At 40.6% G+C, this 27,343-nt stretch overlaps 1 protein-coding gene across 3 annotated transcripts; it reads right to left on the reverse strand.

Annotated features, from left to right (window-relative positions):
- Positions 1 to 625: 625 nt before the first annotated feature.
- lrrc17 (leucine rich repeat containing 17) lies at positions 626 to 27,167 on the reverse strand. Of its 3 annotated transcripts, none has more exons than XM_016664445.1 (5): positions 27,079 to 27,167; positions 14,529 to 14,868; positions 13,223 to 13,691; positions 4,295 to 4,450; positions 626 to 1,159 (listed from the first exon to the last, which is right to left on the reverse strand). In XM_016664445.1, exons 2-5 carry the CDS (start codon positions 14,799 to 14,801, stop codon positions 729 to 731), a joined length of 1,329 nt encoding a protein of 442 aa, XP_016519931.1. In that variant the 5' UTR covers positions 14,802 to 14,868; positions 27,079 to 27,167; the 3' UTR covers positions 626 to 728. The 3 variants fall into 3 exon arrangements, with proteins under 3 accessions (XP_016519931.1, XP_007579164.1, XP_007579181.1); XM_007579102.2 differs by lacking the exon at positions 27,079 to 27,167 and adding an exon at positions 21,962 to 22,051; XM_007579119.2 differs by lacking the exon at positions 27,079 to 27,167 and adding an exon at positions 17,541 to 19,145.
- Between the last annotated feature and the right edge of the window lie 176 nt (positions 27,168 to 27,343).

Consider the following 27,343-nt stretch of genomic DNA (forward strand, 5'->3'; position numbering starts at 1 on the left):
ACAAAAACCTTGTTTGTAATAGACCTAATGTTTCCATAATAATTCCCGTGCAGTATCACATCACTATAATAAATGTTTTGCTGGTCACTTTGAGTAGAGCTTCAGGCAAATTCTCAGCAATGTCCATGTAGGACAAGCTGAGCCAAAATCAGCTTCCAGTCATTTGTCATGGTTGTGCTTTACGCCCAAATTAAATATGTCTACCCATAAAGTTTGCTATTAATCACTGCGGTTCCTTAGGAAAACAAATAATCAGAAAAAATAGATCCAAATTTATTTCCAGAAAACAGGCAAAAAATGACAGACATTAATGTGGAAAAAAAACAAATGGTAAAATAAACAAAAAAACGTACATATCCCGAGCCCAAAATTACTGTAAAAGAAAAAAAGAGAGTAGCTTCTGGTCACTAGGGCTTTGCAACCTAAACAGACTGAATTTGGAATAAGATAAATAGAAATTTAGGTCTCATCAATGCCTTGAAAAACATAACTTGACAGTGAAACAGATGAACGCTAAAAATAAAACGTTAATCATCCTGCATGAATTTTCCACTACTTAAAAAGGATGTTGCTTACGAATTACTTTACCCCAATGTTGTACTTCACATTACTTTTTCCTCAAACATTTAATCACCAAATCCCACTTTATTAATCTATGTTGACCTCTGACCTGCATGTCAATCGTCATGTTAAAATTTCTCTCAAAGTATAACCACACCGGTTCGATTTTAGCTCAGCCTGATGATCTCAAAACCATTCTTCTTCTCCTTTATGGGCTGGGGTAGAAGCTGCCCTTGTCCCTCGCCCATATCCCCAATCGCCTCATTCTCTGACCCTCCTTGTCCTTCCTGCCCAGTGTCGGTCCCCTCCGTCGGTTTATCCACAGGACATTCCCCGTTGTAGGTTTTGACGTAGTCTTCCACCTGCCAGCCCCTGAACTCCGGCGGCTGCGAGCAGACCAGGCCCGTGTACGAGACGCTCGGATGGTGCTTGAGCCAGTAGACCAAGTAGTGGATGTTGTAGTCGCAGATCCACGGGTTGTTGTCCAGCGTCAGCCTCCGCAGGAAGTACAGGTCCTCCAGCACGCCGTACTGGAAGTAACGAAGGCTGTTGTTGGACAGGTCGAGATCGCGGAGGTACAGCAGGCCTGCAAAAGCAGCTGGGATGGGAAATGTGCAATAAAGGTTAGCCTAATTCACAAAGGACCAAACATAATTATCCACATCAAATGCATGTTTAACTCCAACAACGTCTTGTATTAAAATGTCCCCCCAATAATTGTAGATTTTAAAACATAAATTTGCTATCGACTGCCCTTGAACATTGAACATGTATACAGAGACAATCCATTAGGACGAAGTTTGCTTTCAGTAAAAGTTGAGTCTCTGTTTATTTGTGTCAAAAGCTAGCAGTCAAGATAGTTTTGAGAATGCGATAGCCTCTGGATGTTTTTCCGCAGGAGGATATTCAGATAAGTCTCACTGGTGTGGCTTTGAGGCAGACTTAGGTCTATTTGGGAGATCATCGTTATCTCATGACTGACTTTGGAATTTGGAGAGAGGCTAAGCAAGTCAGACCGGCATAAAAAGGGCCATTTTTGCTCAGCGTTAACACAGACACCTATTCGGAGCCTTCTGTTCACCGTCTGTGTTGGTTTTGTGGGTCATTAGAGACCTTGTGGATGGGTTCTCCAAAGGAATAAAAATGAGCAATATAACAACATGGGGGCAGTGTGGCTCATAAACGATCGGCAAAAGAATGGTGACCGAAATGATGGAAGAACTTCTACTTCCAAACGCTATGACGTAACTTCATGATTTATTGACTGCACAGACAATACCTCCATCTGCAGTGCCTATCTTTTTTTTACATCTGCGTCTTTTATCACAGCTAACTCCCCTGTCGCCAAGTTTGCTGTTGTCTGAAACTGACCTCTGAATTCAGAAGCTAACTCAGATCTGCTCTGTGCTGAATGCAATGCCTTGCAATCCCAACTTAATAAACTTATTGAAAACCTGAGGGAATATATGCCAGGTGCAAAAGGGTGCATAAATCTTCCCATAACATGTCCACTTTGAGCTGCTGATTCATTTTAGGATGAACAGCACATATAACGGCCGGAGCTTTCTCACTGACATCAAAAGTAACACATTTTGAAGGACCTACAAGTCTGTTGGTCTTTCCAAACCAGTCGGCACATAAAAAAGACCAGCTTACATGAATAGAATAACAGACAGCGACTTCAAATAGGGATAATGAACGTCTTTGAGAGCTTCCAGTCTTGTCGCTGCTCTGCTTTTCTCAGAGTGCACCTATGAAAACATGTGCAAGAGTTTAGAGTGGGAGTAATGGGATGGCGGAGACTGTTTCTTGCTGTCCGCCAGCCTCCGGCCCTGCTTTTATCTTTACGGAGCGGAAGAGAGGATAGAGGAGGAGGTGGGGAAAAAACAAAAAACGGAATGAGAAGACCAAGCGTGGTAGAAAGCCGGGGCAAAATTAAAAACATTGCGGAAATCTTGAGCGACGTAAACGGCAAACACTTTCATTTGTGCTAAGGTCCGAGAAACTTTGGGTCCGTTCAGCTGTGTTTACGGCACGGATAAACAGAAGCGTAGCAGAGAGGGAAGGGACTTCAGGGTCCCATCTCTTGATCGTGGGACCCTGTGCTCCCAAATAAGCTACTGTTGGTTATTGAAGCCACCATAACCAAACCAACTCCTGTCTTTTCCCCAGAGGATGAAATTAACCGCTATTACCACTTAGCTATTTGTCAGTCATTAGCAGCCATATTTCCCAAAATGCCAATCTGGATTCTCTCTGAACCCGGCAATTCTGTCTGTGACAGATCTCCCAAATAGGCCTAATCTCCGTATGTTAAGCTGCATTCATCACTGGGAGGCCCTAACTGCCATGGTTCATCCAGAGCAAAACAAAATGCTAAACTTTACAAGTCAAAGACAAAATTGGTGTTTTGTTTTTTTTCTTCAAACCAAAACTTTCCGGCGCAACCCCCACCAGACGTAACTGGATGTTTATCAGCGTGTTCGCTTGTAACAATCCATAAAATTTAGTGGATTTGCATTCATCTCCCCTCCCCCCACTCCACACCCCACGGCCCCCTGGTCACCTTCCACTTGAAAAGGATAAATAAACAACCTCTTAAAAATTCACTCCAAATGTGAACATGATTAGAAGGTGTTTCTTGGGGGAGGATTGTGACCATATGTCTCGGAGTCTTACAAGCTCTCAGAATCAAATGGAACTTCTTCCGTTGGTTTACAAATGGCTTTAGACACACTAGGGCGAGCCGCGGTAGATAGCTTGCACGTGTCGATGGCTGACGAGAAAGCTACAAATGTTTGTGGCAGGATTTGCCTGCTGGACAGGAGAACTCGAAGCCAGAAATCGTTAGCCTGGTGAGAGTAATGGATAAGCTTACTTTTTTTTTTTAGGAATCTCTCTGCTGCTGAATTCAGAGAAGACAATCAGAGAGAGAGAGAAAACTTCTTCAGATTACTAAATGCTCACTTTGTTTTCTGTTTGATGCACTGATGGTATTAATTGTTAATTATTTTATCTAAATAATGCATCAATGCGAAAAACTACAGTAAAAATAATAGCGCATTTATTTGCTCTCGATTCCTTGTCACCTCAATACTTTTATTTTTGATTTCAATGCATTTTGCGTTTCTTGTTTGATTTTTACCCAGGAAGCACATTGGCTAAACCGTGAGTGAAACTGTCACTGGGACTGACTACTATATATTTTATTGAGGGAAATAGCTTTAACATTAAATAAACCTTTCTCAACAGGCGAGGGCGCACTGTCTCTGTCTATGATCAGATATTAAAGTGCCTTGAAACCATTCCTCCCTCCCTCCCTGGCACCCCGCCTGGGCTGGGGGGCAGCTGCCTCCCCAGCACCTCCGGGTCTGCTCTGGCTCCCCGTGTTCTCTCTTTTGTGAGTTTTTGTTAATCTTTTTTGTTTTTTATCATTAAAGATTCATCATCAACTTGGCATTTCTGCTTCTCTGCATTCGCGTCCAATTCCACCACCAATCATGACACAGACTTTTAAATAAGACTTAGGATGTTGATTTTGGACTGTGAACACGTCCAGTGTTGTAGAGTTGTTTCTTTTGGTGGTGTTTTCCGATTGACCTCTTGTAATTCATCTTAATTAATCACCACACCAGACAAAGAGTCTTTAAAGCATGCAGCACAATGAATTCCAAGAATATGTACATCCGTCTGTCATGCAGCTCTTCTGTGGAGCTCATGATTGATGCGTTACCTGTGTCTATGTGTTGCAGGTTGTTGCTGCTGAGGTTGAGCAGCTTGAGTTCTTTAGACAGCAGGAATTGTTTGGGCCTGAGATGTGTGATGATGTTATTGGACATGTCCATCCCCACTATTTCCAACGGCAGCTCCGGCGGAATTTGATTCAGGTCTGTGGAAGGGGAAACGAAAAGAGAACCGTTGAAGGAGAAAAGTGACGGAGGAGAGTGTGAAAAGGCCAAACCAGACTTTACATTTGTCGCGAGACGCAAAGGTGCATTTACATTGAGGTTTTTAAAATCAAAACCTCATTAACCCCATTGATGGATTTACAGCTCCGAGGCAGATGCGCAAAACACATGAGGTTGGAACGGAGCCTGAGTGGAGAGTTGGAAACTTAATCAGTCTGGATCTTATATGTTTTCAAGATGTTGTGTCGGTTGTGTGCGACCTTTTTATGTGTTCAAGATGGAGCGTGTACAACATTGCTTGACTTGTTTTTTCCCCCAATTGTTCCGGCTTCATACACACCGATTTGTCTTTGATAAGATTGAGATGCCATATTTTCATCTTGCAAACGCTTCATCCTCCTTGCACTTTCAAGACGTACGTTTAACAAGGTAATCACAAAGCTGTGAATGAAAAGGTGCACATGTAACATGCTCTGGCAGTAAATGTCATGTAAAGCTAACTGCATATGTGCTTAACACGTGCTGAAAAGCCTCATGCCAAAAAAATGACATTTTTACAGTTTATGAATTGGTTTTGTGGCTCCTACAGCTTGATTTACCTGTCAGGAGGAAAAAGTAACATGGAGAACGTTAAAACTGGAGGTAACATATAATGTGTTTAAAACAACATAGGTGGCCTGACTAACTTGTTTCATCGTTTATCTCTGAAGCAAAATGGTTGCAGATGAGAAAAACATACCATGCATTTCAGAAACATTGAAAGCGAACTGCTATACATCTTACCTGAAGTCAACCACCAGCTAGAAAGTGATTCTTTTAGAATTGTATAGGATGGAAAATACATAAATCTCCAAAGTGTGCAATGTGTGTCATTTGAGTTCAACCTGAAGCAATAGTCTTTGTATAAACTGATTATATTGCAGCTGTTACTGCAGTTTATTTAGATCTGGACTTTGACTGGGACATCATTTGATAGGACTTTAACTCTGGCTAAAATCCTATTTTTAGTTGTTGCCTCCAACAGGTTTTTTTTTTTGTGACCCTAAGCTGTGATTAGCTTACCGAACGAAGCATCCCACAGCATGATTCTGTCACCACCGTTCCGTATGGAGACCATTGAATTATTTTTGGTTAAACTTTTTCACTGGATGCTCCTTGGAGTCGTTCTGTCCAAATAAAACACTCTGACATATATGCTTGTAATGCTGCAAAATGTAACTAGATTCTAGGAGTATGAATTATTGCTGTGGTTATATTTTAATCTAGATTAGAAATGTTCAAGTCTCTGTTTATGTGGGTTTCCTCTAAGTATTAACTTACACAGAGTTTATGCTTTGCAAAGAAAAAGAAAAAAAAAGAATGCTTATGGGGGCTTTTATGGAGCAGATGTTGCAGTCTTTATCTATCCGCTTTATTACGACAGATGCTGCAGCGAGTTATCCTAAAGCCCCGTTACAATAAATCACTTCTAGTTTAAGAGAGAACAATCACACACACAAGCAAGACACCCATATATTGAGGATGGGGGGCCCCGTAATGAGGAAATGTACTTATTATTTTCCTCTGACGATGTTAAACGCGCAGCAGGCGGACACATGGTGGAGAGGATGGGAACAGACTTCGAAGACTCTGTGGTTTCATGTTGCAAGTTGTCGGTCCAACTTCGAGAGAATACTTCTCCCGAGAGGTCCGAAGAGAATCCCAGCCTGCCTTTAGGTGTCTATGTCTCTCCAGAACTGTCTTGAATGAAAAAAAAAAAAAAAAAAAAAAAAAAAAACCCTGCTGGCATTCAGTTCCAAACTTGCATTCCCAGGCTCTTTTCACAGACTTTAACCTTGAGCCAAAATCAACGTTTATTTATTTTTTTTCTGTCTAACTGTGATACATCTGTGGTCCCATGTGTTTTGGAGCAATTTTCTGTATGTTGAATTAAGGAAGAACACAAGTCTCAAATTTCGAATGCCAGTTTAATAAAAGTCGAGCCAAAAAGCTATTACCATGGTTCAAATCTCAACTCGAAAGATCCCTCAATGCACCAAATGTTTCGGCTTTACAGACTTAAGCTCAACACTTTCTACCTCTGTTCAAAGTGTCAAATGTAGCTGAATGAATGAATGACCAAATAACAGAGGAAGAGAGATAACATGTCAGGAAAAGTAATTGTCACTCCAGGCCCAGTCATAAGCGGGCCTGGACTGTGCTGTTGCTAAATCTGTTAAAGTCATTAATCTGCAGTACATCTGTTCCACTTTTTTGCACCAAAGAGAAAAATGATCCTTGGATGAAAACCCGCTGATCTTTCAGTCTATTAGAGCAAAAATGTTTCATTTTTGCTCTAAGGCGTCGCTGTTCATGTTCGTAGTTTGGTTTAAGAACACATTTTTCGTTTATACTAATATAGACCCAATATCCAGACTATCCTCCCTGTTTCTGTTTCAGAAAAGCGCCTCTGCAAAATCACAGTGTTTCACAGTTGTGTTTTTTTCGATGTGTGGCGTTTTCTGCCACACAGAATTGGGTGTATACCAAACTGACTTCTTATAGCTTTCTTTTGTCACAATGCTGGGGAGTTTGAGTTTGGTTTTGATTGGTGTGTATATTTATGTTTATGGTTTAGTTATGTTCTTTAGATTTTTTCATATTCTTTTCAGTTTTTTGCATTAGTGCAAACAAGCTTTTGCATCTACTGTCCTATCATGTGTCTCTAATTAATCCCCTGGTTCTTTATCCATTTCCATTCCGCCCTTTTGTTCCGTGGTTTGAGAAATTTCTTTATCAATCTTATACAGGAAAACAGAAATGAAATCTGTTGTGAAAGAAGAAATGAGAGAAGGTGACATTTTATCAAGACTTTGACTTGGTCATTCATATTTAAATTCTAACCTGAAAAGAAGAGGAAAATGTCCTGCAGGAATTTATGAATGTGGCCAATCACAGGATACAGTTGAGCATGTACTTGTGAATTGTATAAAATGTTATAGAGAAAAAAGTACTCAAAATTGATTTCACGAGGAAAAAGAACAATTTAAATTAGTTGAGTTATCGTACTTAAATTCAAATAACATTTTAANAGTTATCCTAAAGCCCCGTTACAATAAATCACTTCTAGTTTAAGAGAGAACAATCACACACACAAGCAAGACACCCATATATTGAGGATGGGGAGCCCCGTAATGAGGAAATGTACTTATTATTTTCCTCTGACGATGTTAAACGCGCAGCAGGCGGACACATGGTGGAGAGGATGGGAACAGACTTCGAAGACTCTGTGGTTTCATGTTGCAAGTTGTCGGTCCAGCTTTGAGAGAATACTTCTCCCGAGAGGTCCGAAGAGAATCCTAGCCTGCCTTTAGGAGTCTATGTCTCTCCAGCATTGTCTTAAAAAAAAAAAAAACGGCATTCAGTTCCAAACTTGCATTCCCAGGCTCTTTTCACAGACTTTAACCTTGAGCCAAAATCAACATTTATTTATTTTTTTCTGTCTAACTGTGATACATCTGTGGTCCCATGTGTTTTGGAGCAATTTTCTGTATGTTGAATTAAGGAAGAACACAAGTCTCAAATTTCGAATGCCAGTTTAATAAAAGTCGAGCCAAAAAGCTATTACCATGGTTCAAATCTCAACTCGAAAGATCCCTCAATGCACCAAATGTTTCGGCTTTACAGACTTAAGCTCAACACTTTCTACCTCTGTTCAAAGTGTCAAATGTAGCTGAATGAATGAATGACCAAATAACAGAGGAAGAGAGATAACATGTCAGGAAAAGTAATTGTCACTCCAGGCCCAGTCATAAGCGGGCCTGGACTGTGCTGTTGCTAAATCTGTTAAAGTCATTAATCTGCAGTACATCTGTTCCACTTTTTTGCACCAAAGAGAAAAATGATCCTTGGATGAAAACCCGCTGATCTTTCAGTCTATTAGAGCAAAAATGTTTCATTTTTGCTCTAAGGCGTCGCTGTTCATGTTCGTAGTTTGGTTTAAGAACACATTTTTCGTTTATACTAATATAGACCCAATATCCAGACTATCCTCCCTGTTTCTGTTTCAGAAAAGCGCCTCTGCAAAATCACAGTGTTTCACAGTTGTGTTTTTTTTTTAATGTGTGGCATTTTCTGCCACACAGAATTGGGTGTATACCAAACTGACTTCTTATAGCTTTCTTTTGTCACAATGCTGGGGTGTTTGAGTTTGGTTTTGATTGGTGTGTATATTTATGTTTATGGTTTAGTTATGTTCTTTACATTTTTTCATATTCTTTTCAGTTTTTTGCATTAGTGCAAACAAACTTTTGCATCTACTGTCCTATCATGTGTCTCTAATTAATCCCCTGGTTCTTTATCCATTTCCATTCCGCCCTTTTGTTGCGTGGTTTGAGAAATTTCTTTATCGATCTTATACAGGAAAACAGAAATGAAATCTGTTGTGAAAGAAGAAATGAGAGAAGGTGACATTTTATCAAGACTTTGACTTGGTCATTCATATTTAAATTCTAACCTGAAAAGAAGAGGAAAATGTCCTGCAGGAATTTATGAATGTGGCCAATCACAGGATACAGTTGAGCATGTACTTGTGAATTGTATAAAATGTTATAGAGAAAAAAGTACTCAAAATTGATTTCACGAGGAAAAAGTACAATTTAAATTAGCTGAGTTATCGTACTTAAATTCAAATAACATTTTAAATAAGGCATTTTTGTCAGTTTCTTGCAAAACCAGAACTTTTTATACGAAAATAGGATAAGATTTCACACTTCAAATCAGTAGGGGGCGGTAATGCGCACTGTTTATCAGGGAAGAAGAAGAAGAAGAAGACGAAGAAGAAGAAGAAGACATCCTTGTTTGTTACCTTTCCCACGTGAGTCCATTTTCAATATTCTACCATCACTGAAAGTTCTTTTTTTTTTTTGCTAAAGTTTTCAATTTCAGCCAATATTTTTGCTCTGAATTTGGGTGACTTCTTATCAACAAGCCAGCTTTCAACAACGCATTTCTGTCTTGGCGTTCATGATGCTACTTGTTCACTTTGTCTTTAAAAAAAAATTCGCAGCTGGACTTATGCTGGTATTAAATGACCTAAAAGTTGAAGCCATTTATAAATTAGTTGATGTCTATGAAATATTCGTTACACTTCATTTCATTTACGGTTTATCAGAGTAAAGATGGCAGCATCTTGTAAAAAAAAAAATAAATAAATAAAGGGAATTGAACCATTTTACTTCACAATATGCACTTACTTCATGTCTGTGTATTGCAAACTAAAATTGGCTTTGGCGTTATTGTAATGTGACCAAATGTACACTGACGCAAGGTACTGAATGAAACGGTACTTTCGTGATTTAATGGCCGTGAAAACTATTTCCCCGACATTTATGTATCAACGAAATGGGCCGATCCCTTTAAAGAATTACAAGGACATATGGAGTAGAGTGAAACTCTCTTGCTTGAATCCTAATATTGCTTTCTTGTCGTAATACATAGTAAAATGCTGTTGAGTGATTTTATTACCACAAAACGTCAGACACACAAAGGAAAGCAGCAGGTGTTTTAACACGTTTCATGCTGCCCAGCTGAAGAAGGAAGAAGTTATTTTTACAGCACTGAATTGAACCTTGAGGGGTTGTTTCTTTACCGAAAGGGGTGGTTGTGTAGTTTGGGTACAGAAATCCCAGTGTTTCATTTTAGGTAACATTTAAGCAAATGAGCAAAATGAGGCATAATTAGACATGACCATTTCAAAGATTTTTCCAGTATGATTTCTGGTATGAATAGAACATTTGTCAATGGATGTTAGATTTTAACTCTGAATGACTTTGCAAACCGTGAGTACGCTTAGTTGGCTTGGAGTACAATGCAACTGAATTTTGAGGTAAATACATGCTTGGCCTAAACAAGAAAATAAATGACAGTATGAAAAAGCTTTGGCTTACTCAAGTTTTTGTTGGATATGTTCAAATCAGAAGTATTGCATGCAGCCTAAAGCATGTTTTTTTCAGAAACTTTGTCTCAAATAACTCCCTTCATTTACTTTAACCACAGAGTTTTAGTCTCCAGTGAGAAGCATGTGAAATCAACTCTGGTTCATTTTAAAGGGACAGCCTCCAAACCAGGAGGGCTACCCGAAGACGGAGAAAAACAGGAAGAAAGATATAAATCGTACTGGAAGTTGGTTTTAAAATAGACCCATAGACTTTCCTCAGGGTTTCTATTTCTAATATGCAAATTCATTTGAGTTAACTCTGACACGGGTCCAGTTCCCAGCGTCGAGCTAAAAAAACAAAACGTTCCGGGTGCAAACTGTCAGATTTTTTTAATGAAATGTCAGAAAAGGTTGCTTCTCAGCATACCGAGATAATCGTATCCCTGTTTATGCCTATTAATAAGTACCAAAATTATTTTTAGTTCCATCCGAACTGGACAGATGGTTATGTTTATGCTTGAGGCATTGATTAGTGAAATCACATTGAAATGTTTCCACTCACTTCACATGAGATCATGTCATCTTTTAAATTTGTGACTTGAGGTTTTAATCAATACTTTATAATTAGGTGGAGCTAAATGAAAGATAACTTGCTCCCACATAAGGCAAATTTCTCAGTGATGTCATGGCATGCTAAAGTCTTCTGTGAGAGTTTAGTTTGGAAAACAGACAGGCAAAGCGAGGAGACGTGTATGGGTTTAATTTCGCTTGATTCGAACTGCATTAGTCACAGACGACCACGAAGAGAAAAAACCGGAGAGCAAATTACTGGACCAAAAGAAGTAAATCCTTCTAGGATAATCGAATCATCATTGTTATGCATAGCAGCTATAGTTGGGCTCAGTAAAAATTTGGATACATTTCTGTTTGAGTATTGTGCTACCGGTTCGAAACTGAATCTGACTTATTACCGGGTATAAATAAAACTGAACGAGGCGAGGAGATTGATGGTATAATGACGCCGCGAGGGAAACAGAGGATCCTTGCAAGAGTTGAGATAAAGAACTGATTCAGAAATCTCTCTGAAGAGAAAAAAATAATTAGGAAAGTATGTGAAACGCTTCCCTGCGTGCGGACGCAACACAGAAGGCACTTTGTGTGGTTTCGGCCTGTGAAGATTTGCTCTCCGTGAAAGGGTATGAACTCTCCTTTTATGCGTGAATATCGAACAATTGTCAATTGTCTAACAGTTGTCTGTTCAAATGAAGTGATCTCAGCTTCGTTAGTGAGGATTAATTGGTCTCCCAAAGTTTTGAGTGTGAGACTCTTTGCGGCATTTTGCGCATCTTTTCCAAACACAAACGAGGTGTTAATAGAAAATTAAATGCTTCACAAAGCAAAGCCTTGTTTTTCTGTTTTAGTCTATATTAGTAATATTTGGGGAAACGATGTCATCAGAGCTTCCTCAATTAAAGTTCAACTCCCTACTTGGCTTGACTTGACTTAAATCAATTTGGTATTTAAGGCCAGCTCCTTTATTTAGTAGCTCCCTGAAATGAGTTTAAAATGCAATGTCAAAAGGCTGCAGGTCACTGATTATTACAGAAATCAAACCAATCCCATTTAGAAACTTGCAATAGCACTGGAATGAAAACTGCAACATTTATATGGACACAGTGGTGCATCGGCAAGGTGCAGACATTTGAAAATGTGCAGGGAGTTAATTTAACGTTTCTTTTCGAGCCACCTTTTATGTCATCTCAGCCATCTTGAGATTGCACTCAATTGTAATGGAAAGCGACTCAAACAAAGTCGGATCCAGTCGAGCTGAGCTGGTACTAATTTCAGTGCCAACTTGTGGATACTTCCCTTGTTCACACTTAAATCAAATGAATGGCTTGTCAACAGCCTTCTAAAAACCTGGATGACTGCTGATTGGGGAAATCAGTCATCTGAATTACTGTTTGAGAAGTGACGCACCTAGAAGTGCGAGGTGTAGCTTTCCACAACTGGACTCATTCACGCACTGACAAAATGTTCTTTAACACCCAGGTTTGGCTTAAATGCACAATTTAACAAGTGCATCAAGCACAAAAGTGGTCGGATCATAGCTTGGCTAATCAGAAAGCAGCTACTCCAAATGTGCTGTGTTCTTAAACTTCATCGGTGCAGACATGGTGCTGCGTGGTGTGACATGAGATGAAAAAAAAAAGTAAATTTATGGTCATTGCAACAATATTTGTGCTGTATTTAAATCTGTGGAAAATAAGTGCAGCAATTATGTAGTTTACAAGTTTGTGGTTTTGTGGGTAGAAACCCAGCAAAACTGACGCAACATTTTAAACGGTCTACGGCTTCCCCAAGTTGAATGCAGTTGTGCCTATCCACCATCTGCTGTCGTGAGCTGTGGAGATTTTGAATGAATAGAGGATAAATCGCCCCAAAGAAATCTCCTTCCCTTCCAGTGTGGCTAGCAAACGCCCGTGTAGCAAACGCTATAAAAGCAAATATATCTCTGGTGTCTGACTGTAGCCATAACAGAAGACTGCAAACTTAACTCATGTGCTCAGTTTCACTGGATAAGCAAGCATGACTATGCTGTATGATTAATGTTTTGTACTGCTTTTTTGTTTCGTACCGCTGAGCCAGCCTTTTGTTTTACGATTTGGTTGCACACAAAAAGTACCAAGTTTCATTCATTGAGCCCAATTTTGTTGGCTGGGATCCGTGCGTGAACATAATATTTTGTCTATTGCTCCAGTGTGTGTTCTGTTTTTTTTTTTGTCATGTGTTCCCACAGTATCGCAGACAAATGGACACCCAGATTTTCTCTCACCTTTGTGTGAGCAGTCCAGCAGGAGCCTGGGATATTTGAGATGGCAAATGGACACGGCGTCTGTCCGAACTATGGGACGCCCTGGCTGGGGTTCCTCCGGCCTGTTGTCCTCGGCACACAGTAAGTCCGCTGTCAGCTTTTTTAGCTTCTGGCCCTTCAGAGAGCGAGGCTCGGCACACCTGGCGTAGTTGCCCAGGTTTCGATTGCTGGGCACCTGCAGGGTCCTGACCAGGCTGTCGAGCGGGCAGCGGCAGCTCCAGGGGTTGTCGAAAATCCGGAGGTAGGTGAGGCGGGGGAGCGGGAGGAGGACCTCCTCTGAGGCTGACCTGATGCGGTTGTGCTGGAGGAGGAGGGTGGTGAGCTGGGAGAGGCCGCTGAACGCGTCGTCTTCGATCACCGAGATGACGTTCTGCTGAAGGTCCAGGCTCTTCAGCTGGGTGAACTGCTCGAACATGTTATCCCGTAAAATCTGAGAGGGGGGTGGGAAAAAAAAGCCACAAACATCTGTGATTAAAAGCAAATCCATAAACCTTTGAATTGATCTGCCTAAGGATTTATTTGCAGAGGCTTGTGCTGATCAAGCTTGCTTTAAAAAAAGAAATGTATCTTTCTTGTCTAAAACTTCACCATCTCTGACATTTTGGACTTATCAGTGAACCAATGATGATGCATCTATAGTCTGGAAACATATCACACTTTCATTTTAGAGGGTAGACAACGCTACTTAATGTCACGCATAAACAGACAAAACAGGTTTTAGTCCTTCCACCTCAATTCTACTATCGATTGTTCAAATAAAAGATTGATGCCACACGTCTTTATGCCTTACCCATGTGGCAAAGCTTTTATTTTCGCCACCTGTGGCACACACATTCCCCACAAAAGCCCTCATGGCGAATGTGTTTTTGATCTCGGGGCCCAAATAAATGGTGCGCAGATGGCCGAAAGTATCAACAAACAGCGCAGGTTTTATTTTCCGTTTAAAACAACTAACTCAGGAAAAATGCCCTGTGTTTTGCCGGGCAGAATTAAAGCGAATGTTTCTCGGAAACTCCTCATTTAGTTTTTAAGATCCCAATATAACTAAAAAGCACGTCTGCTGAATCGTCGCTGTGCTGGCTTTGCAGCTGCGTCTGCAGTCCGTTTTGAGCTGTTCTCTTTATTTTGAGCTTCATTGTGCTTGAACAGAACTTGCCGTTCGACTGAAGGGCGTGCAGTTTTGGAACATTTTTAAGATTTGTCGTTAAATGTGTGAAATTTGTGTTCTCCTGCTTTTCTAGATGAGTTGAAATCTGCCTCCACACACCTGAATCTTATTTCTGGCCAGCAGAAGATGTTGGATGTCTTTGGGCCAGTCCTGCCTCACAAAGGTCAGCTGCGTGTCCTGGCAGTCCAGGTACTTCTCCCCGGCCTCCATGTACTCCTTGCATTCCTGAGTTTGACGCCTCATGACGCCGGCCCTTCCTTTGCCTCGGACACGACCCCCGGTGCCCCTCTCTGTGGCCTTTGACCCCGGAACTCTCCGAGGTTCAGCCGACCCAAGGAGCAGCAGGAGGAGAACTGCGGTAAGGAGATGCATGGCGGGGGAGGTGAGGAGGGTTCTCTGTCACAAAAAATGTTGGAGGGACACAGGAGGCCGGTCAGAGCTGTACATGCAGAAACAGACAAAATGGAGAACAGGAGAATGTTGGTGAAAAGGTCAAATGTCGTTGCATTTGTGCCTATTGAATCAAAAGAGCATACAGTGCAAAACACTTAAAAATGAAAAGAAAATAAAGGCATTCTTGTTGAAACTTTTTTTTTTACAAAACAAGAATGTTTCTCTTGCTTCTCAGACGCCAGAGAAATGTCTAGTTTTTAATTAGAAACTATAAAATGTCAAACAAAGAGATCCAGCTTTACAAGAAACACTTTTAAGGATTTTGTAACGTTACACTTGTTCCTAACAAGTGTTTGTTTTGCTACTTAGATATTTATATTTGTCATTAATTTATGTAAGAGCTTTACTCCTTTGGGTTTTGATTTTCATTTGTGTTTGTGTTTTTTATTTATTTTACTTATTATTGCTTGTAAGGTTTTGCCATATTTGATTCATTATTGCATGTTGCCATATAGGCTCATTCCTTTATGTTTAGTTTCTTAGGTGATGCTTGTGTTCTGTGTTTTGTATTTATTTCTCTCGGATTGATTTTCAGTTTTTTCCCCTTTTTGATTCTGTGGCCTTTGGGCCCCTGTTGAGTTTCTTCTATGTTTTTCTGTCTATTTTTCATATTCCTTTAGTCAACCTGTTTGCCTTCTGTCGCAGCTGCACCCGGTTTGTCATCAATCACCTGCCTCTTGTCAGCAATCGCACTCCTCAATATTTTAGCCTCTCCGTTTCCTTCATTCCACGCTGGATTCTGGTGACATGCGTGACATGGTTCAGTTCTGTAACTCTCATTATTTTACAATTCCTTCTTTAAAGTGCTACATTTTCGCCAGAGTCCGTCTTGAATTTCACTTTTTGTCCCCTTCAGTCCTGAATATGAATCCTAGATGTTCTTTCCTAGATTAAAAGAGATTTTGTGGATATTCTGTGTTAAAATCATTCATACCCGTTCTGCATGACCAACATCTCTGTGAAAGATGTGCAAAAATCTGCAATCATACTAATCTTTTAGTGCAGTTGCAGAACACAGTTTAATGAAAATGTCAAAAGCTTTCTGCACACTCACTGCATAACACTTCACTTTTGAAATAAAAGGATATCGACTCATCTGAAGTTTGCTTCTGAACATGTAGACAACTGATCTACCCTGAAGAAATATATTTGCACACCCAAATAGTGAAGGGGATTTTTGAAGCAGCATATTATGCTGTTGAATTTCTTGCAAAGAGAAGTTTGAAAACCTACAACTAAAATGAACTCGTAACGGATAATTTACCTCAATTTTATTTGAAGACTACTTTGGTCTCCTGCTTTACTGCCTTCTCTTGAGCCGTTTAAAATCTCCCTCCACACCTCATCGCTTCAACACAGGAAATAAGACAGTCGGCGATACTGCTGAACGCTTTATTTAACGGGCAAAGTTAGTTTTTCAGACAAGATCTCCAAGGCTGTCGAGAAACACGTCGTCCACACACAGACACAGACACACATGCTTGGTTTGACTCAGTCCAACTCCAGCAAACCACAGTCCTCCTACCGTCTCGCACAGTGGAACAACACTGTCAATGCAGATGGTTTGCTTCCATTGGGAATAACAGGCTGGATGTGTAAGTTACACAGAAGCAGCTGAGAATGTGTCTGTATGCACTTTCCGTTTCTCTAGGGATTGCCCACCTGTCCGACTATATCAATCACCTCAGTGGTTGCAAACCTCATCGTTCAACTCCTTTTTGTATGAGCTTGACTGTAATGAAGCTGCTGTAAGATGCATTGTGTATTTAAGGCTTTTGCTAGTACAAACTCCAGCATAGACCAAAGAGTGAAAAGGTCCAGCTGAGGCTGCATGTTAAATCTTGGTTTAAGAAGCAGATTCCTAGTCTGTGAACAGTGCTCTGGTTGTAGCCCTGTAAGGGCAAAGTCTCGATTAAATACTGGCGCTGTAACCTTTTTCTTTGTTCGACAGGTCAATGATAAGATTGTTTACCAAAGCATTCAGACCAGAAAAAGACACCGTCGCGTTGCAGTAGTCTACAAAAATTCTTGTTCCACAGCCACCCCTTAAACTTGTAATTGTAGACTTGTTTGCTGATTTACAAGGCACAGGCCTGCATCTTTAGCCAAATGAGAAGCTGTGGCGCTATGAACCTGCCAGAATCCACTGGTTGCCTGTGCAGCCAAAGAGCTGAAGTCCTTATGTGCCTGGTTTCTATTGGAAAGAGAAACTTTTGTTGGAAGTCTCTTTTTTTTATTCTTTTTTTTAAAAAGTGTTTTATCAAGTGTTTACATATGGAATCAGAAAAATAGTTTTCCGAATCTAGTTCACATGATACTCGCCAACATGCTACTTCCAGTCCACGTCATTTGTTTCAGACGTTTTATAAGGATAAATTTGTCGGTACATTAAAATTCTATAAAGTGTCACTTTCTGCAATTAATCTTGCAAGCACAAAATGTAAGTGGTCTTAGTGTTGTACCCTGCATCATCTCTATTCTGCACAAAGATCTAAAACCTAGAAATGCAACATGGATGCTGCATTTGCATGTGCATACTATGATTGTTGGTGCAAAATCTTTGCTGTGTGGCTAATAAGTGTTTGATAATGATTTAAATCATCGGTTACATGAGTAGCAAATTAGCCCATAGCATACCACATCCTCAACCATGCTTACCTGGTAAATTTGGCACTTGTCATACGTGTCCGGTAGATTTATAACCCTGTAAAGTGATGTTGGGTAATTGTTCAATTCTTAATCTTATGGTGCAAAAGTAGCCTCGTCAGGTTATTATTTGTTTTGTTTTTTTCCTATTTTCCATTCCGACCTCCTTTTGTCATTCAACCAAGGTCGGGTACTGCTTTTAACACATCCACGAGAACAATCTAGACCCGACTTTCTGCAGTGATTCGCTTTAGCTCCTTGCCTTTGTTTCCAGACCAGAAGGATTTCAAAGTCCTGCCAACGAGTTGTGGGTCTGCCGCGGGGTGTGTTCCCTTTGGAATGAGCTGGGAAAACCTTCAGAGGAAGGAATCCAGGACACGTCCTATTCAGATGGACCTGTAACTCTAAACCCTGGCTGCCCTCTTTAGCATGACAAACCAGAGTAGCTCCGTCAGCATTCACCGCTAATCGTCTCTCCTTAATGCAAGAAGTTCATTGCATCACATCATGTTTTGTTTACTTTTTTGTCATGTTTTTTTTTTTTTAACACATCCTTAAAATCTGTGACCTTTATCGGAAGTCCATCTCTTTTATGAGTACCTTAGCCACAGTCTGTCTGCAGTCTCCACTGCACATAGCTGTGCCCCAACAAACCAACGCAGGCCAAACCCATCCATGTGGTTCACCCTAACCTCGTGGCTGTGCCAAGCCTCAATTGGCCCTCTCAGCCTAGCATTAAATCCCACCCAATGTACCAAGGATGAGCCTATGCTGACCCAAAGCATTCTCACTTTAAAACTCATAGTAGGAATCCCTCACGGTTGCGGTCAGGTATTTCCTCAGGAACAGTTTTTGTTTGATCCCTCCGCCTGTCCTGAACCAGAATGACCTTTGGACGTTTGGTCTGGACCTAAAAATGTGGTAGCAACATGTCTCTCAGCTCGGATGACGAAAATAAACCTGTGGGAAGACTGAGAAGTCTTTGTGAAACAGACAAAAAGGCTGGGGAAAAGGGAAAAAAAACACTTCTTTGTGCATCATATTTAATTCTTAACGACAGCTTACTTATGCAAACGCTCATGGAGACAGGCATGTTGTGGGAAAAGCGAACAATGAAAAAGAAGAAGAGAAAAATGGAACGTAAACGCAAAAGATGCTCAGTATATTTCGTTTTGAACGTCTCAGTGAGCCAAAGTCTTTTTCATCACCAGACTAAAGGACACATAGACGGCTTGCCCTCCTCATAGTGTTTTACATGCTTGTAAGTCGGCAGAAACGAGGAGTGTTCAATTTCAGCTGTTTTATTTTCTACAGTGACTGTAGAAAAACTAACAGATTGCCTTTGATCAGTGTGCAGCTCTGGCGACGGACTGTAATCACAATTTTGTAAGCTTGTCAAAGTTGTGGCTCCTCAACGTCTGAAGTCCAGATCTACACTGTTACCGTCTTCTGCTTCTCATACTACATCATCAAGTCGGGACATACATGATACGCACATACCAAATTACAGACCAAGCATGTCAAAGACACTCCGATTGTGCTTCCAAAGTTAAGGGAAGTACCTTGCAAGAACCATAAAACTTTTCATCTGTCTAAATTTATTCCAGGAGTCTGGAGACTGCACAATTACTGACCACATTTGTAGCCCAAAAGCAATATCTACGTACGAGTAACCTTGAGAGTTCAGGCATCCAGCGGGAAGAGTTCGGAAAACAGAAGGATCACTGTTATGAGAGAGAGAGAGCAAGAACAAGAAGGGGAGGCTATAAAAGCAAGACTCAGGGATTTCTTCTGCATGCAAAAAGAAAAAAAAAGAGAACAAATTCTTACTCCCATCCAAGTAGCATGCTCAATCAATCTCTGTTATTCAGTCAAGCTGTTAACTGTAGAAAAGCAAACAGGGAAGCAATGAAAATTTGTAAGAATGAAGCTAAATTGCATCCATGTCAGTTCAGCCTCCTTTTTATATTTATGTGGGGTATGCCTCCTATGTGTGTGCTTTAACTTTAGGATGTCATCAATCGGAAACAGTCTCGAATTTCTTTTTATTTTGGGATTTTAAGTGACAGACCGAAACTTTAAAAGATTAGTTAAGACTGAAGTGGAAGGATAATAATCTAACGATCCTTACTCCAAACCAGTCATCTTCAGAGATGACCAGCTTCTAGACTTTGACTTCTGGCATGTTTTTCCTCCCAGGTTTTTTTCCCCCTTATTCATCGCCATCCATCTTCCCATCGTCTCTGAATAGGTTTGGTCTTCTCAGCCCGATGCTGCCACCACCACGTTTCACTGAGAGAATGGCGTCTCATCTGATCAGGGCATCTTGAGGTTAGCTGCAAACTTACCCCAAGCGTCTTCTGGATTTTTATTTTTTTATTTTTCCCTCCATCCAGCTTCTTCATAAGGAGCAGATTTATGGAGTGCGTGACTAACGTTTGTCCAAACAACAGATTCTCTCCGCAGCCAAGCAGATTTATGCCTCTTGGCTCCCTTCTCTGACTATTGCCCCTCTCGCCTCGGCCTGTCTGTTTATGTAGACACCCAGGTCTGAGCAGGTTTGCAGTTGAGCCATGATGTTTCACGTCTTGCGTTTTGTGGTGCCGTTTATTTCGTATTCTCTTAACAAATCTGAGGCATTAATAGTACAGCTGTGTTTGTGATGAGAGTAAATCTTACAAAGGTGGGATTTACAGGGCTGCAATGGGTATTGGAGCTTATCAAAGCACAAATGCATGCAACAGATTTTAATTTTCTTTTTTCTTTTTTTTTTTAAAGTCTTCATCTTTATATTTATCCAGTACTTTTAAGGATACAGAACATGTTCTGTGTATTAATAGAGCTGGGAAGAGAGAGTGCCTCTTACATCCCTGAGAGCCTAATTGAAACCAGAAAGGTTAACCTCTGCAGCAGAGCGAGAGAGAGAGTGGAAAAAAAAAGGTTTAAGAACAGAAAATGACACTTGAGTTTTTCACTGAGGTTCAGAGGGGTTGAGCACACAAACAAACAGCGGAGGGTGGACCTGACTGGTGAAAACATGCCAAAGTGCTTGGCTTTGCATCGAAATCAGATTTCCATTTTTCTGGCTCCGGGGGTACTGTAAATCTCAGCTCTTTCACGTCGGCGTGGATCATTAGTAACCAATGTGTGCTTATAGGTCCTGTGTCAGTCATTTGAGTACTTTGAAAACATAATTTATCTCCCTTTAGCTGGCCGTCTTTCCATCGGAGATCCAAACCTTCCTTCGAGCTGCCTCGTTAAGACTCGCGGAGATGAAAAAGCCGTGACGCGACGCTAAACAGACACCACGTCCCCACCCGCGCCCCCAGCCGCACAGCTATGTCGACTGCTTTGGCTCCGTGCCAGACATCTGCGTGGTAAACGCACGCGAAAAAAGTGCTTTCAAACCAACGTAGCTGTGGGCAAGCTGAAACAGCTGAACGCTCCGAGAAAAAGGGGCTTCTGCTCTTTAACAATCAGGGAAAAATTGCAAGTTAAGCAAGTTCCCCCTCCAGTTTGACTTGGTACAGAATCCCAGAGTGAAACCACATGGTGCTCCAGTTTCACCCAGCAAGAGCTTGGGATCTTTCTGAAAACAACAAAGCGGCGTGTAACTCTCTGGGGTGCCATCACGCATACGACTGTGCAGTAAAACGTGGAGCAGCATTCGCTTGGATTATATCCAAAAAGCAGAGAAGCGCATAACCAAAATCTATTACTAATATTAATATTGCTGATGTTATTATTATTATGCAAGAGAATAGTGTTAGCTTGCTGCGTATACGATGAACATGAGTCATCTGGAGTGCACTCTCATCCAGAAATGCTCTCTTACAGTATGAAGCGATTCCAGTTGGAAAAGTTCTAACTGTGACAAATGAGATTCTTAGCTCCGTCTGTCATGGTAGTTGAAATGGAGCACTGTGTAGTTGGGTAACAAAATAAATAGGCAAGTCCTTTTTACAACTCTTCAAGTGAGAAGAAAATCTAGTCCAGAAATTCTGCAAGCAGGAAATCAAATGCAAACTCTTGCAAAAATGCTTGGTAATGTAAATTTTGGCTGTTAATGCTTGTGCAAAATGCCTCGTACATTTCTTTCTTTTTTTTTTTACTTGCACACACATTTTTAACATTTAAGCATTTAAATTGCCACATAATCCATTTTCAACTCCACTGCAATTAGTCCCAAGCAACCCAAAGATGTGATGAAGCAAAAATCTTAAGATAAGAATAAATTGCTGTGACTTTGCATTAGTACTTGGGGCTGTACCATGCCAGCTTTTTTTTTTTTTCCTATTTCAATTTATTTTTTATCAAGCTTGTTGACTCATGACTGAGCAATAATTACAAGATTAGCTGCCGTTTTTCAGCTGGGTAACTTCAGCACACACTCCAGACGCATTTCTGTGGAGTATTAAAAGTTTCAGTCCTACCCGTGCAGGGTGAGAATCTGGCCCGGGTTCGTCTACTAGAACCTGCGGATCTCCGGTTGGTCCAGTGTCCCAGGCTCCTAATCCTGTCATGAGTGCTGCATCCAAGCCAAGAATATCGGCCCGGGCTGCTGGAGCACCTTGGAGTGAGGGACAAAGACTGGCTCTCTTTCTATCTCTCTTTTGCTCTCCCTCTCTCTGTCTCCCTCGCTCTTTTCTCCTCTTCCTTTTCACCCACTCAGCTGGAATCACATTGTGAGCTGTGGAGCAAAAACCGATCCTCATAGGAGCCACAAGGCTGTCTCTGGTTTAACATTACACACACACACACACACACCCACACACAAACTCCTGACACACGTGTGGGAGGGCTGCAGCCCTTTATTGGTCCCCTCTGTTTAACTGGTGAACTTACTGCAGGATGTGTTGCTAACTGGCCTGACAGACTGAATAAAAGACAAATAAAGACCGAGCTCCTGGGTGGCAGAGCAGCAAAAAAAAAAAAAAAAAAAAAACAGAGCCCCGGGGGGGCAAAAAAACAAAAAAAAAAAAAAAAGCTCCTCACACAGACACCCTTCTGCACACTTGTCTTGTCTTGCCTACTTTTTGGTTGTGTTAAAGCAAAAAGTGCTGGAGAAATGCTAGAAATATTGATATGCTCGCTGAGACTCAAGCCACTCTGTTTTCCAATAATTGGATATGAACTAAACCCCTAATAAAGATCTCAGTATGCATGCATACAGGCAACAGTGGTTTTGCAAGATTCAAACTTCCACAAGTGGCAGCATTATGGTTTGGGTTGAAAAAGGAAAAGAACTGATGGACGTTTCCGTTAAAATGTGCAAATTCTTGCTGACTAGGGGTCAATTTCAGTTTCCTTTTTATCTGTGACAATTCTTAAAAGCTTTGCTTTTACTTTACACTTTGAGTTCAGTGTATTTCAAAATCCAGTTGAAATAGACTGATTGCGGTTGTATTGTGAAAAAGTACGGAAAATGTAGTCTGATTGTTAAAATGTGATTAACATAGTTGGTGAAAATGTTAATGATTGAAAACGGTGCTGTCAGATTGAGAGGTTGCATATTATAAATATTGTTACATAATTAACATGTTCCCTTATGTTCTTGTGAAGATGCAACCAAAAACCGAATTACTCCACTGAACCTCCGCTATTAAATCAAACAGTTTGAAATAGCTTTACGTTACTTAGTCTTTGCTGGTTAGCATAGAGGTAAAATTAGCATTTAGCTCAAAGTACGCCGTGTAGCTGCAAACCATCACATTTTGTCTCGTATTTGAATTCTAAGTTCAGTAAGAGTTTAATCTCGTGAAATAAATGCTTTGACATTTTTATTGGAAGCCCTTTCTTACTTGAGCTTGTTTACATTCCTCCATTTCTTAAATAAGTCTGATCCGTGCGAGGCAATAAAAGATGGTGGCCAAACCGTGTCAGCCATTCACAGATGACATAAATGAGCTGTTAAGTTTGGAGCAAACAGCTAAGGAGTATTGTAGCAACTACTAAGGAGTATTACATGAAGGGAGACAGGGAGCCCTGATAATCACCCCGTCTTTTTCCTCTCCTCTGCACCATCACAAAGAGCAACAGCTCCATATTAGGATTACTACTGAGCTGACTCTTGAAGGGGGGGGGGGATTGTTCACCGCCAAACGCACCAAAACACCTGTTTTCAGTAGTGAGGAGGAGCCAGCACAGAGGCTGGGGGCTGGAAATAAAGACCTAGCTTGTGTTTGGCTGTATTTGATTTCAAACACGCGAAACATGTCTGAAAGCATTTGTTTGTCCTCTGTCAGAGATGAGCGAGACAACTGGACACTGTGCTTTCACATTGAGCTTTGACCAGTATATGCGTTAAGTGGAAAACGTTCCATATACCTATATTGGTAACGTCCAGGTCTGTTTTAGTGTGTTCAATGTGTTTTGACACCTACGTGTAGGTTTAAAAATTGATTTTAATCATTTTTCTTCCTTAACAGAAGTTGCAGTGTTGCAAAGCAACCTGGGAGGTTGAAAATCTGTCCAGGAGCCAACGTGAATCATCGTAATTGAAGAGCGGTTAACAGTCATGTCATGTAAACATAAAAGCAACCTTCTAATTAGAATGAAGCTGTATTTCCTTCGTGCTCAGTAAGCCTGACTGGAATTTCCCCAAGATATAAAAACATGCTTTATTCTTCTGCATGCAGCTGCATGCTATATTCTAATGCGATCCAATGACCACAAATTCAATATGTTTGTGGATGAGGAGCAACTGAGATGTGCAGTAAATGATTCAGACTATTTTTTATTTTTTTAGTTCAAGTCTTTCATTTATGTGACGAAATAACATTCGACACAGTACTCTCAACATGCAAAATGAAGAATAAAACCTATTTTCAAACCAAAGCTAGTTTAGTTTTCATGTGTTGGGAATTGTCCTCTTTTGATCAATACATATTTCAAATGCTTTCCCCGGCGAATTCATGGACGCACAAACATTGCTATGAAATATTAGACTTCATTAACCTCGCATAAAACCAGTGAGTCTTTTGACTTCGCTTACAGAGAAACATCCACAGAGCACTTTGTTACATAGACGAACATTTTAAATTTTCCTTCTGAGTTCTTCTACCGTTCTTTTCTGTCTCCGACCACTTTGACTGTTTACTTGTTTTTACGTATCGGTGCCCTATCCCTGCTATTCTCTATAAAAAGAAGAAAGGATAAAAGAAAACAGTTTGTACACAAACAGCACAGATGCAGCACTTCATACTAATAGGGAGGACTTTTTTTTCCCCCTACTGCAAGCTTAAATTGCGATTCTTCAAAGTTTCACAAGCCCTTTTCCCTTAAGCTCTATCGGTGTACAGCACTTACTCAGACTCGGGCGGTAATCAATCACTTTAAAGACAACGAGCATTAATCTCTCTTGAGTTTTGGGGAATACCATCATCCTCTCTTCTGCGGTCTTCGTTTCTCTGCGTTCGTTTGTTGGTGCAAATTTTTAAGTGCTAAATCTAAACCTCGCTCCGTCTTCATCTTTCAGTCTCGGACCGCTCCACTCCTGCCAGAGATTTATATGTTTTTCTATTATTTCTGGTTCTGATATTTAATTTCTTCCTCTCACTCCCTTTTCTCCCCTCCTCTTTTTGCCCGAAGCCAAAAAAAAAAAAAAGACACAATGGAGGTAAAATGAAGAACTGGAATCTACAGTGCTTTGCTTTTTGTATTTTGTCGCTCTATAACCTAAAACTTTGTATTTTGTGGAGATTTTATTCAGTTCGGTAAAACAAACTTGTGCAATATGAGCATGCAGAAAGATAATGTTTTGGAACAACTGTTACAGGAATTACAGCTGCAAGTGTGTCTCTACCACATTTCTACATCTAGAGAATATTCAGCCACACTTTTTATTTATTTTTTTATTTTTATAAAGTAGATCTCGCTTTATTTATATTTGGAGATGGTGGCATGTAAATAATTTTGAAAACCATGAAACATTTTCCTTCGACTTCACAATCATGGACTTGCGTAATAAGAAATAGTGGAAAAAGGTGACAGATTATAGGGGCAACGTAACGATGCAGTTCTGAATGACGCGTAGTGCTGGCAGGAAACTGGTGCAGGGGAAAGGGAGTGCATGCTTGTATCCGTTGGATCGCTCCCGTTTCAAATAATAAACCCGTATCCGCGGAAAGTTGTTTCTCTGGATGTCACGGCGAATTACAAAAAGTAACATGTCTCGACAAAGAAGTGCACAGTCTTGAGGAGCCCTCAGGAATGAAGGAGACAAAGGAAGAGAAGCACAAAGAGGCATTAGCAACGTCTCCCTGCGGCATAATGTGCAGACATGAAAGGTGAAGAAATTCACCGTGGCTTTGTTGCAAGTGCCCATCACCGCAACAACCATAAATTGTTATCCTTTCACTGAACGATTTCAAAGAAATTGCTTGCCAATTGCTTAACTATGCTTGTGGTGGGTGCAAGTCTTAAAGCGGTGCTTTCAAAGACTCAGTCCTCCCTATGGGGGTGTCTGAGTCATTTGTAAGTTTGCTTCACATTTTGGCATTTGAATTATTAAAGATTGATGTCGTAAACGTCTTGAAACAACAACGATCATGCTCTAATTATACAGTATTTGAGGACTTGCAGCAGCACAACGTTAGCTTCGAATGTGTTTATTGTAAGTTTGCAGAGTGACCGCAGTTGGCCACCCAAAGCCATCGTGCATTCTTCATTTTCCTTCGTAATGCGGAAGCCGCATTGCCGTCTTTCTTTTGAATATCTCTTTAGAAATAACTCTTGAATCTCAGGGACCCTGCAGTGCCCAGGAAATATATCATTGCTGGTTTTTCTGGCCTTTCTTTGCAGTAGATCAAACAGGAAATGGGTAGAAGGAGAAGGAGGAAGACGTATGCAGCAAAGGTCCCAGAGTCTGGAATTAAACCCTGAACTGCTGTTTCGAAGACTAAAAGCGTCTCTATGTGGGATGGACCCTCATGCTTTTTTTATTTAGTTTTTACAAAGAATAACTCAGCCAAATAGGTTTTTGGCTTTCGGGTGAAGAACCTGAAGTACCTGGAAAAACCAGGTACTTAAAACGTACTTTTTACTGAAAGTAGATACTGCGAACAACTTGGCAGAATGTCTGTAAACATAAATTTCACAACAGATTCTGAAATAAATAAAGAACTGGACCTTAACTGGGCCATTGCTTTGATCTAAACCCTTCCATGATAGACCTGGCTGTGTGTTTAGTTGTAAATGCAGGAAAGAGGAATTATTTTGTTTTAGTTTCTAAGTTCTGACAGTATATTCAGCTGTTTAATTTTTCTTTGAGTTAAACATAAATCAAAACAAACCAAATTTTAGAGATCTTTAGACTATGTTTAGTTTCTGTTTTAGTGTGCAAGTTGCATGCATACATGGATACAGTCATCACGCAGACTGCTTTTTTGGTAGTCAGTTAATCTAGGTGGTGAAATTATTTTGTGCTATATATTTCAGTTCTTATAAATCAGTACGAAAACTCTTTAAAATCTCAAAGATCTGCACACGAGTGAAAGTTTCTGCCGCGGACCAACTCTTTAAAAATCAAACTACCACAGAAGCTTCATACCTGTTCTCCCTTTGGGATGTGCAATGTAAAGTCACAAAGGCAATTCATCCAACGACGGAAAGTCCTCCCGCCAAGAAAAACATCGGTTCCAGCATATGTTCAGTGTTTACAGGGCCAAAAGAGAAACACAAAAATGTATTACTGTAAAAGTCATTTGCCCAAAAAGTTTGGCTGCTCCTGCAAATTCGGAGAGCCTGTATTGACTATCCTGCATAAGATATGAGAGAAAAATGTGAGCCAGCCTGCCAAACATATTGGCCACCAA

This window comes from Poecilia formosa, unplaced genomic scaffold (assembly GCF_000485575.1).
Source record: "Poecilia formosa unplaced genomic scaffold, Poecilia_formosa-5.1.2 Scaffold9, whole genome shotgun sequence".
In the NCBI taxonomy this organism is placed as follows: Eukaryota; Metazoa; Chordata; class Actinopteri; order Cyprinodontiformes; family Poeciliidae; genus Poecilia; species Poecilia formosa.

What these genes read in the sequence shown, in the direction of transcription:
- lrrc17 (XM_016664445.1), bottom strand. Translation starts at nt 14,801, where the DNA reads ATGCATCTCCTTACCGCAGTTCTCCTCCTGCTGCTCCTTGGGTCGGCT. An exon ending in GCTGGACTGCTCACACAAAG is followed by an intron (nt 4,451 to 13,222) that starts GTGAGAGAAAAT and finishes CCCCTTCCACAG; the next exon opens with ACCTGAATCAAATTCCGCCG. An exon ending in CCTGCAACACATAGACACAG is followed by an intron (nt 1,160 to 4,294) that starts GTAACGCATCAA and finishes TTCCCATCCCAG; the next exon opens with CTGCTTTTGCAGGCCTGCTG.